Source organism: Electrona antarctica (genome assembly GCF_951216825.1).
Source record: "Electrona antarctica genome assembly, chromosome: 5".
Taxonomy (NCBI): Eukaryota; Metazoa; Chordata; class Actinopteri; order Myctophiformes; family Myctophidae; genus Electrona; species Electrona antarctica.
In genome coordinates, this window is record NC_136810.1 from 53558049 (window position 1) to 53569262 (window position 11214).

The following is an 11214-nucleotide window of genomic DNA, read 5'->3' on the forward strand; positions in this document are numbered from 1 at the left end:
AAGAAGCAGGACTGGGGGAAGGATGTGGTGGTGGAGGAGAGCAAACGGGAGCCAGCGCAGCGCAGAACAGAGCAGAGCTGCAGCCCTCTCTTTGTGTGGCTTCCTGTCGGGCCCGGGGTCTGGCCGCGTCTCCCTCACCACCACCACCACTGGAAAAAAACACATACACGGGCCCACCAGTCTCCATAGGCTGGGAGAGAGACATCCCAAAGTCTGTCACACAGAGGAAATGCAGGGCTGGCAACACATACAGTACAGGCAGGTACGTGGTAAAACCCCAACTACAGGAGCGTATACAGTTGGGTGCCACCGATATTGTCCCTTATCATTTGACCCATTTAGGCCTGACCTCAAAATTTTAAAAAATCCTTCTAAATCCTCCAGTTTTCTGAAATAAATATTTTCACGATTTTTCAAAAATAGCAGACCTACAAGCTCGTAGCGCGCCACTCGGTGGCGCGCTATGAGCTTGTAGATCTGCTATTTTTCAATAGCTAAATTATAACATAATGTTTAAAACACCAAAAGGGGTTCCCGCCCAAAATGGGTTAACTGTCCTTTTGCGCAGATCACGCAAACCTCAGCAAAAAGAAAAGGACAATATCGCTGGCCTCCAACTGTATACAAATGTAACCGAATGGGCCCTTTGTGTCCATTTCCTTACGATTGAACCCAGAGTGTCCATGTGTACACTCTTGGGAGTTGTGGTCTTGGAGAGAGCGAGTGGGGACCGGTGACCCCCAGGGGTACCTGAGGGAGTTCCAGGGGGTCCCCAGCTAAACGATAGTTTGGAACCGAAATGGACCATTATGGGTCTGTAACTCTGAGAGTGTACACATTTGTAAACTCTCAGAGTTAAAATAACATTGATTTTACAATATAAATTGGGGGTCCCAGAGATAGAAATGCCATTAAATGGGGGTCCGTAGCCTAATGCAGGTCAAACTGGGGGGGGTCCTTGAAATTAAACGGGTTGAGAATCACTGCTAGAGCCGTAAAAACTTCTCTTATGGGGGTCCCTGGCATATATTTTTCAAATGGGGGTCCTCGGGCTAATGAGTGTCAAAAACGAGCAAAGAAAAAAAGAAATAAGTAGGATATACACAAATAAACATGCATGTTAATTGCATAAGAGCAATTAACACTTTAATTGCCCGGAACTATTTGATCCATTACATTCATGCGCCCAGTCGATTTATAAACACGGACGCCTTTTCCGGACGGACCGGCCGGAAGTTCATGATTTTGTGTAGCAGCTAACAATAGCCACAGCACTTTAGAATCGATCGACAACAACGGGAGACAAGAATAAATCTATCGCGAGTCGCGACTAGCGACTGGACCGCGGATCGCCGTCTAACACAGGATCTTTTTTCAGAAAAAGACGGGATGATTTAGATCGCGATTTATGAACGTTTTAAGATTTTCGTTTTCATCAGCTAAACAGAGGAGGGAGTTTTTTGATGACGTCTCAGTCTTGCGCGTCACCGAGGAGAGCCCAGCAGGCGCGCCTGGGCTATACAGCCAGGCGATCTGTTCTCGTATCAATAAACTTCGTCTTTAGGACAATACTTCGTCCTGAGCGTCGGGCGTTACTAATAGAAAGGACAAAGAACTTCGTCCTGGGCGATTAATCTGTTAACATGCATGTGCCGTCTGGCAGAAACCAGCTAACCCCATTTTTCAGGTTTCTGATTATTTTCCCCCCCACGCATTAGTCTGTACTGGTTAAACAAATATTGAACCAATGAAAAAGTATTAAAAAGCACTTCGGCCAAAACCTCCTAACTCCATTGGATCCTCAAACGGTCTGCCAAACCAGCTAACTCCACCCGCCATTTAGCCATCTTTTTATTCTTGTTTTTCCACGAATGAGTGCTGTTGTTGAACACCTTTTACGTCTGTGTGTGCTGGTTAAACAAAATTAACTGAACCAACGAAATGTATTATAAAAGCGCTTCGGCCAAAACCTCCTAACTCAACTTGAGCTGGATGCGTTTTCATTTCCTAAAAGAGAATTAACATTTTGGAGTTATGAGGTTGCCTCCCGACAGCAGAGATAGATACAATGCATGTTACATGATGTTGAACAGCAGGTACAGACAAAGAGACATCTGTCATTATGGTTCACATTGGAAACAAGCCTCTGGCTTTTTAGCTCATTCGATTTGGTGTGTTGTAACTCAATGTATTGCCTGTGCCTTTACAATCAATAAATAATGAATGAATTCAATCAATCAATCAATCAATCAATCAATCAATCAATACTTTAGGTTTTATTCATATAAATAAGATAACTATGAAAAGACATTAGTGAAAGGAGTACAATTGCATGTCATAACGCTGAGATAAACCACAAACCTCTTCTATTTACTCTTAGGAACATTTAACTCAACCACTAAAGCGCAAGTACATGCACACACACACACACACACACACAAAGTGGCAAACAGCAGTCAAATGCTAGTCTGTTTTCATTGCTGCAGCTGTCCTGGGTGGATGCAACATCCATATCAACACACGCACGCACGCACACGCACGTGCAAGCACACAACACACACACACACACACACACACACACACACACACACACACACACACACACACACACACACACACACACACACACACACACACACACACACACACACACACACACACACACACACACACACACACACACACACACACACACACACACACACACACACACACAGGAATGTCCTAGGCTGACTGCTTGGCTGTACAGCTGGATATTCTTAAGAAGTACAGAGAGACAAGTAGGAAACATGATGTGTCTCGTTCTCCCTCACACACACTCACACTGTCTCTCACACACGCACACACCCTGATTAAGTCATTGACCCCTGAGAGAGACCACCAAGAAGAGGTCAGACACACACACACACACACACACACACACACACACACACACACACACACACACACACACACACACACACACACACACACACAGCTGAAGGAGAGGTTTCTCCTTGACCACGTGAACCCCAAGCCCCCCAAACATTCGCCAGAGACAGCAAATCTACAAGCTTGTGACGAGGCGTGAGCTTGTAGATCAGCCGTTTTTGGTGAAGAGATTTGGTTTAGTACAAAGTCAAGTCAAGTTCAGTTCGCCAAGTGGTTCAAAACGGTTGTAAATAGGAGGAAAAGGCCCTTTTCGCCCTGGTGACCAAGACCGCTTGAGGTCGGTCCAACCGTTCATCCTTTTAACTATTTCTGAACCACCTGTGTCTCCTCCGGTCGGTGAGCACAGTGTTTCTCCGTGGCCCGTTTTCCACCAAAAATAACTTTGGTTCTAGAACTGGTTCTGTTCTAGACTCTTTGGCCCCTTTTCCACTGGTTGGGAACCGGTTCAGTTCTTTTTGGTTCTTAGTCCATGAGCCAGACCTCCAAAATTGGAATGTTAATTATGAATTGAGTGTGCAAAACCATACCTATATTAAATTGTTATCACCATAAAACTTCCCCAGTTGATTACTTACACAAAGACAATGATTTATTGTATTACAAATCTTAAAAATGTAAATATGCAAATTAGGCATCATATAGGAAAATATGCAAAAAACATAAAATATGAAAAAGCTACTATACTGTGGAAGGGTTATCATATATTAATTTACTTATATTGATCCTATAAACAATTTAATATAGGTATGGTTTTGCCTAATCAATTCATAACATTCCAACTTTGGAGCTCTGGCTCATGGACTAAAAACTGGTTCTGAACTGAACCGGTTCCCAACCGGTGGAAAAGGGGTCTTTGAAACCTTTGGTGCGTTCACGTTCCAGTTCCGAACAAAGCTTTTAGGGTCCTGAAACCATCATTTTCAGTGGAAACACTCTGAACTGGTTCAACCCTGGCGGAAGCGAGGCCTGTGTCTAATCAAGTGGTTAATTGTCAACGGGAGGAGACGACGACGTGTCCGTTCCTTCCCTCTCCTCGTCAAGACGCTGCTCCGTGCCTCTAGTGCAGGAGGTCCGAGTCCTCGTCAGACGCTGGTCCTCCTTGCACCTGCTGCAGGAGGTGCGCCTGGTGGAGGAGACACTCCTTCAGCTTGTCCTCCGTCAGCGTCAGGCGCTCCTCCAACACCGCCACCGTCTGTTGGGAGAGCAGTGGCTGTAGGGTAACTTAAGTATATTTAACTCAAATATATCTATTAAATGGTAAATGGTAAACGGTGCATTTATATACAGGTCTTTTCTAATAAAACCGTGGGGTGCTAAGGACGTCTATAGACGTCTCTTTAGGTCCTTTTAAATGATGAAACGGGATCACTGTAATCCATTATTATTATTTATTATTTATTTTTTGCTTGGCCATGCCTTCTTCAGCGATCCTGGACATGTTTTGCACATGCGCACATAATTTACTTAATTACTTAATTGTTTATGCCCGACAGAACCGTCTATTCTCTCTGAATCTACGGCGCTCTCCATGGTTTTGATCAGGACGGCGATGTTCTGTCCTCATTTCCAAATTAACCAAGCATCTCGTTTTGGAATATAAACGCTTCTAAAGAGAGATCAGGTGTGACAGCGCGAGGTAGTAATGGAACATTATGCTTTTCAAAGTAAAATCTGGCCCATCTGCTTTGGCACTCTAGCGCCTTTATTCTGAAGAGTTCCCCTGGATAAGAAGTGTTACTAGTATATGTGTAGAGCAGCACCATTTGCACTCTACGGCCAGAGAAATAATGAAGTCTGTGTGTTTGACTAGGGTTTGACTGGATTGTTGAACTACTACAATGACCATAATTAGGGATGTCACCTTGATTTGATTTGCCTGTTATCTCGCCTAATACAGCATGGAATATGAGCAAATCTGGGGTCTGAGAGGCTAATAAATGTCGTCAAACGGTGGTCTGTGGCTCAAACGCACAATAAATAATGGTCCTTGATATGAAAAAGGGTCGAAAACCAACTGGGTTAAGGTCCCTGCACACAGAGTGCGTTTTTCGGATTTTTAGCTGCGTTTCTCCATCGGGTTTTCCGAAAAACGCGACCAGTGTGCAACCACCTTTAGGATGTTCGGGAAACCAAAGATGTGCGGCTGTTCCGTTCCCAGCACTGACCTAGCCTGGATCCAGCCCAAAGACCCTGCCCACTCTCTGAGTGGACTGCATCTCTTGGTCTGGTGTTGCACTGTGAACCTATAATTTCTTCGGTACAAAAATGTATTATCCAATGAGATTCGGTGGTGGGGGTGGGTCTAACGAACAACCAATCAGCGCCAAGGCCCGTTTTCAGCGTCATCACACAGAGGAAGGAGGGAAAAACAACAACAATGGCTATTGGTTGAGGGAAATTCTAATCCCCTCCCCCTTGAAATCGCTCAGACAGGAGACAATGTCAGACTGAAGCTTCAAGAAAGCTACAGTCTGATAATCAGGCTAGCACTGACCTGAGTGAGGATGTCCAGCTGCGTGACTATCTGCTGCAAGGTGGACTCCAGCGTGGTGGTGGGATGAGCAGCAGAGAGACCCTCCACAGGGTGCTGCGTTTGTCCTCTCAGCTCCTCCTCCTCCTCCTCCTCTCTGTCCTCCTCCTCCTCCTCCTCCTCCTCTTCGTCCTCCTCCTCCTCCTCCCTCCCTCCTCTTCCAGCAGTGTGACAGGAGGACGAGGGGGTCCCGTTACCGTACTGGCTGCCGCTGTCACTGTCGCCGTCCTCCTCGCTCCAGGGTTTGGGGCTGCTGGAGCCGTCGTGTCGGTGGCGCTCGCCGGCCCAGTGACCAGCAGTGGTCACGTGGTCACCACAGCTGCTGCTGCTGTGGTGACCACGGGGGAGGAGTCCTAGTGCTGGTGACGGCCGGTGTCCCAGACCGTTTAGAGACTGCAGATGAAAAGTAAAAATAACAGAAATGTGACGAACTAAACAGACATACATAAAAAAATAGGGACATACGTAGAGACAATGAGACATAGAGACACACACACACACACGGCCACGCTGCTCAACAGTGCCACTTTAAGTCACCCAGCGGTATTGCAGCTGTCCGTACTCAAACATACAGACATACATGGAGACATACATACGTAGAGATATACATACATAGGGACACACATAGCTGTTCATTGGAGCGGTTAGGCAGTAGGCACTGCTCAAAAACTCCTCTTTTGGCGGATTGATTTTGATTTGCGTCACATCCGGCGGATTTCCAACCTGTGCGTTCCTTCAAGTGAACACTCACGACCAGTGATGGAAGAAGTACTTTTACTTTCAGTAAAAGCAGCAATACCACAAAGTAAAAGTCCTATTATAAAAAAGTACAACACTAATGGAATCAATATATACTGTACATAAATTACAAAAACATTTTTTTTTGTTTTAGATAGTTGTTTGTATTATTATAAATGTGTCTACTGACACTCACTCTTTTGTGATTGTTAGCACAATTTGTATGTACCGTCTTTGTCAGAAAAAAAATATAAGGAAAACATTTTGAGAACATCCCATTTCAGTTTTTCTCAAAGGGGTTTCAAAATGTGTAGTAAATAGTAAGTTGCGGGTAGTAGTTGTAAGTAAATGTACCTAAAACTGTACCCAAGTATTACAATACTCACTGAGTACATGCACTTAGTTAATTTCCCTCAAAGGTCACGTCCGTAGGATTCGTTCCCTCAAGTGAACACTCGTAGGAGGCACATGACAGCCTGACAGCTTCTCCTCATCAAACACGCCGCCTTTCCCAACGAACCAACGCATTGAAATCAAAGCTCTATTGCAGGGGTTTTCAACAGGTGGTCCGTGGACCACTGGTGGTCCCTGGAAGTATTGCATGTGGTCCCTGACCATTCATTTAGTAATGTAGGATTTGTTGATTTTTAAAAATGTCCTTCCACTAGTTGAGAAACAGAAACAACTGAATGACCTGGGAACTATGATGACTGTCATTTACCGACAAATTGGAGGTCAAGAAATTCAACAGAAAAAGGTAGGAGTAAGAATCTCAAGAGGGGGAAGTGCATAGCTCAACAGCTGCTCATTTCCCTGAGCCATTGGCTCGCTCGTGGTCTCTGAGTGTGTTTCCATGTTAGAGCAATTGTGCGCTTTGCTTGGAGTAGTGACATATCTATGAGAATGTGTTTATTCCTTGGTGTAACCAGGGTTACCAGGTACAATCCCAATATGCAGAGTTTTGGATCCAATGGTATCCTTACATCTAGCATTCTATAAAGTATTTGTAAGATCTCGCTCCAAAATGCCACAATCTCTCTGCATTCACACATACAGTGAATCTCTCTGCATTCACACATACAGTGAATCTCTCTGCATTCACACATACAGTGAATCTCTCTGCATTCACACATACAGTGAATCTCTCTGCATTCCCACATACAGTGAATCTCTCTGCATTCACACATACAGTGAATCTCTCTGCATTCCCACATACAGTGAATCTCTCTGCATTCACACATACAGTGAATCTCTCTGCATTCACACATACAGTGAATCTCTCTGCATTCACACATACAGTGAATCTCTCTGCATTCACACATACAGTGAATCTCTCTGCTTTCACACATACAGTGAATCTCTCTGCATTCACACATACAGTGAATCTCTCTGCATTCACACATACAGTGAATCTCTCTGCATTCACACATACAGTGAATCTCTCTGCATTCACACATACAGTGAATCTCTCTGCTTTCCCACATACAGTGAAAAGGTGTGCCCTTTGACTGCTCACATTTTACACAGGTGTCTGGAATATTTTCATTGAACTGGTGTAATTTAGCTGGTGTTATATAAGTGCGCATCAACCAGTTATATTGTAGCAATCTTAATCTAGTATTTGCAGTTTGTCTGTGTACTTTTGCACATTATTATTATTAGGAAATTATTAGTAGTCAGTGGACAATTGGTTGAGAAACAGTGGAATGTATACACATGGGACGCATAGCAAGTGTTACAAAAGCATTAATCTTAGCCCTTAGCCCATATCCCAACCCAACGCAACAGTGGTCCCCAGGTTGATTCTAAGTCAGGGTGGTGGTCCCTGGTTCACAATCAGTTGGAACCCCCTGCTCTATTGTGATCCACGACGTGCAGCCCTGTTTGATAACGGAGCCCGTCGGCCAGAACAACCAGCCTCTGGACCAGACAACCACGCCTGGTACTGGGGGGAAAAGAAAGAAAGAAAAATAATGAAAAACACGCAGGAAGGAAACCAATAAAAGCATTGGGAGTATTACTTGGCTCGGGCTAAAGCACAATATAATGATATATAGCAGAAAACAGTGTTAGCCGACATCCTTCCTGCTGTCTTAATGTTTGTGTTTTATTATTGTTATGAAGTAGTTATGGGCCCGGGAGACTTGGCCGGGGGTATAGGAGGACAGTGACACACTGCGAATGAACGGCATAGAGACCCGAGCTACTACGCAAAGGACAAGGACGTGTGTCAACGTTCTTTCTAATCAAACCTGCAGGAGGCCTTGGACATGTATACACGTCTTTATGCCTTTTTTAAATTGAAAAATAAAAAATCTTATTATTATTCTTTTTTTTGCCTCCTGCTGTTTCGTGCTAACCTGACTCCGCCAAATGGGGCAGCAGAGAGTACACTGGGTTCCCCCCTCCTGCTCCCATCTACAGTCTACATTGACCACTAGAGTTTTGTTCTACAAATAACAAAAAAGAAAATTGGTTAGGAAAATGCCTTTCTCTTTGTTTCTTTTTCTTTGTTTATTTTACAAATGGAACCCAGACATAAAAACAGAGACGATAGGTAGAAGCACGTCACAACTTGCCACCATTCTGGACACCGTATACCCAAAACCCCGTATAGCAGGGATGTCAAACTCAAATACCCAGTGGGCCAAAATAAAGAAATCGGTCGAGGTCGAGGGCCGGACTGTGTTTCAACACACGGGCACCGCGGTCATGAGGACGTCCCAGGCAAACAGCAAAAAAGTAAATGCATTTAAAACTGAAAATGCATTATTATTAAGATCAGTTTCCTGTTCTATGATCCTCACCAAGCACTGATTTCATAGTATGTGATATGTGCCAATGCACTCGCAGTGAATTGTCAGACTTGTAGTATTATGGTGGTCCGTGCAATATACCAGAGGGCCAGTTCTAATACTAATTAAATATCATCCCGCGGGCCAAATATAATTCATCCACGGGCCTGATTTGGCCCCCGGGCCTTGAGTTTGACATATATGCCGTATAGTCACAGTGGGACCGTTATTACAGACAGATGGGCATGCAGGACAGAAACATCCAGACAAAAAAAAGAGAGAGACAGGAAATTATTTTTGCCGCCGGCAAGTGTGACAACACATGCTAAAAGACGCAATAACACAGTTTCACATGACAACAGGAAAACAGTCGGAACTCAAGCAAATCCACGTGAATTTGTCAGGCTAAAAGAAAAGCATGCAGCCAGGTTTCCTTTGAAGACCTTGAGGGAGCCTCTTCTGATCTGGCTGTTACATAACGTATCATTTTAACAGACAGGCTTCCTCCCAACAGTGGTTGGAAAAAGTATACTCACATTTCTTACTTAAGTAAAATGATCAAAACTGCTAAATCTACTTGAGTACAAAAAGTACAAAAGTATTGACATCAAAATGTACTTAAAGTATCAAAAGTAAAAAGTATTATTATTAATTATGCAGAATGTCCCATTTCAAATGTATAAAATGTATAACAATCTTATATCAAATCCATAAGTAACTAAAGGTTTAAAATAATTGTAGTGGAGCAGAAGTACAATATTTGCCCCTTAGATGAAGTGGAGCAGAAGAATTGTTTGGTGTTTTAAGCATTATGTTATACTTTAGCTAAAAAAAACGAAGCTAAACAGAATCCAGGTCTGGTCAGTCGCAGGTGTGTGCACGAAACGAGCACACGCGCGACAATTTCACGGGACCGCGCCCGCGTAAATACGCTTGCGTTGTTGCCCACTCGACTTCTCCGCACGTACAGAAAAAAAACCAACAAACCCGCAGGTCTCATTGAAAATGAATTACTAGGCACATTAATCACTGCCCGTTTGAAAGGACCTGAATGCACCTGCTATACTACCACATACAGTACACAGTAAAGTCGTAGCCTCGCAGAGCCAGCCTTCATCTGCCCTTGCGATGCATATCGCCCCCCAGGCAGAATATAAGTCTGGCCCCTCTCGATTGTGGGAGGACTTCACGGCCGAAGTGGTGACTGATATCCGTCTGTAACCAGGCTATAACCAACCAGGGCCCAGTATGTAAATATATGGGGCGGGACATTGCAGAAGAAAATCTAATACTGAGAGGAACGAGACCAATATCCACACAGTGATATTATTACTAGTACAGTCAGCCCATGGTAATTAAACTAGTACAGTCAGCCCATGGTAATGGAACTAGTACAGTCAGTCCATGGTAATTAAACTAGTACAGTCAGTCCATGGTAATTAAACTAGTACAGTCAGCCCATGGTAATGGAACTAGTACAGTCAGCCCATGGTAATTAAACTAGTACAGTCAGTCCATGGTAATTAAACTAGTACAGTCAGCCCATGGTAATGGAACTAGTACAGTCAGTCCATGGTAATTAAGCTAGTACAGTCAGCCCATGGTAATGAAACTAGTACAGTCAGTCCATGGTAATTAAGCTAGTACAGTCAGCCCATGGTAATGAAACTAGTACAGTCAGTCCATGGTAATTAAGCTAGTACAGTCAGCCCATGGTAATGAAACTAGTACAGTCAGTCCATGGTAATTAAACTAGTACAGTCAGTCCATGGTAATTAAACTAGTACAGTCAGCCCATGGTAATGGAACTAGTACAGTCAGTCCATGGTAATTAAACTAGTACAGTCAGTCCATGGTAATTAAACTAGTACAGTCAGCCCATGGTAATGGAACTAGTACAGTCAGCCCATGGTAATTAAACTAGTACAGTCAGCCCATGGTAATGGAACTAGTACAGTCAGCCCATGGTAATTAAACTAGTACAGTCAGCCCATGGTAATTAAACTAGTACAGTCAGTCCATGGTAATTAAACTAGTACAGTCATCCACATGGTAATTAAACTAGTACAGTCAGCCCATGGTAATTAAACTAGTACAGTCAGCCCATGGTAATGGAACTAGTACAGTCAGTCCATGGTAATTAAACTAGTACAGTCAGTCCATGGTAATTAAACTAGTACAGTCAGCCCATGGTAATGGAACTAGTACAGTCAGCCCATG

At 43.8% G+C, this 11214-nt stretch overlaps 1 protein-coding gene across 1 annotated transcript in view; it reads right to left on the reverse strand.

Annotated features, from left to right (window-relative positions):
* Positions 1-2245: 2245 nt before the first annotated feature.
* The window catches only part of poc1b (POC1 centriolar protein B), a 106623-nt gene continuing 97654 nt past the window's right edge, over positions 2246-11214 (reverse strand). The window contains exons 11-12 of the mRNA XM_079501772.1: positions 5426-5854; positions 2246-4123 (exon numbers count right to left, since the gene is read on the reverse strand). Of these exons, the coding sequence (XP_079357898.1) occupies positions 3989-4123; positions 5426-5854 (564 nt within the window). The 3' untranslated portion in view covers positions 2246-3988. The remainder of the gene's footprint in view (positions 4124-5425; positions 5855-11214) is intronic.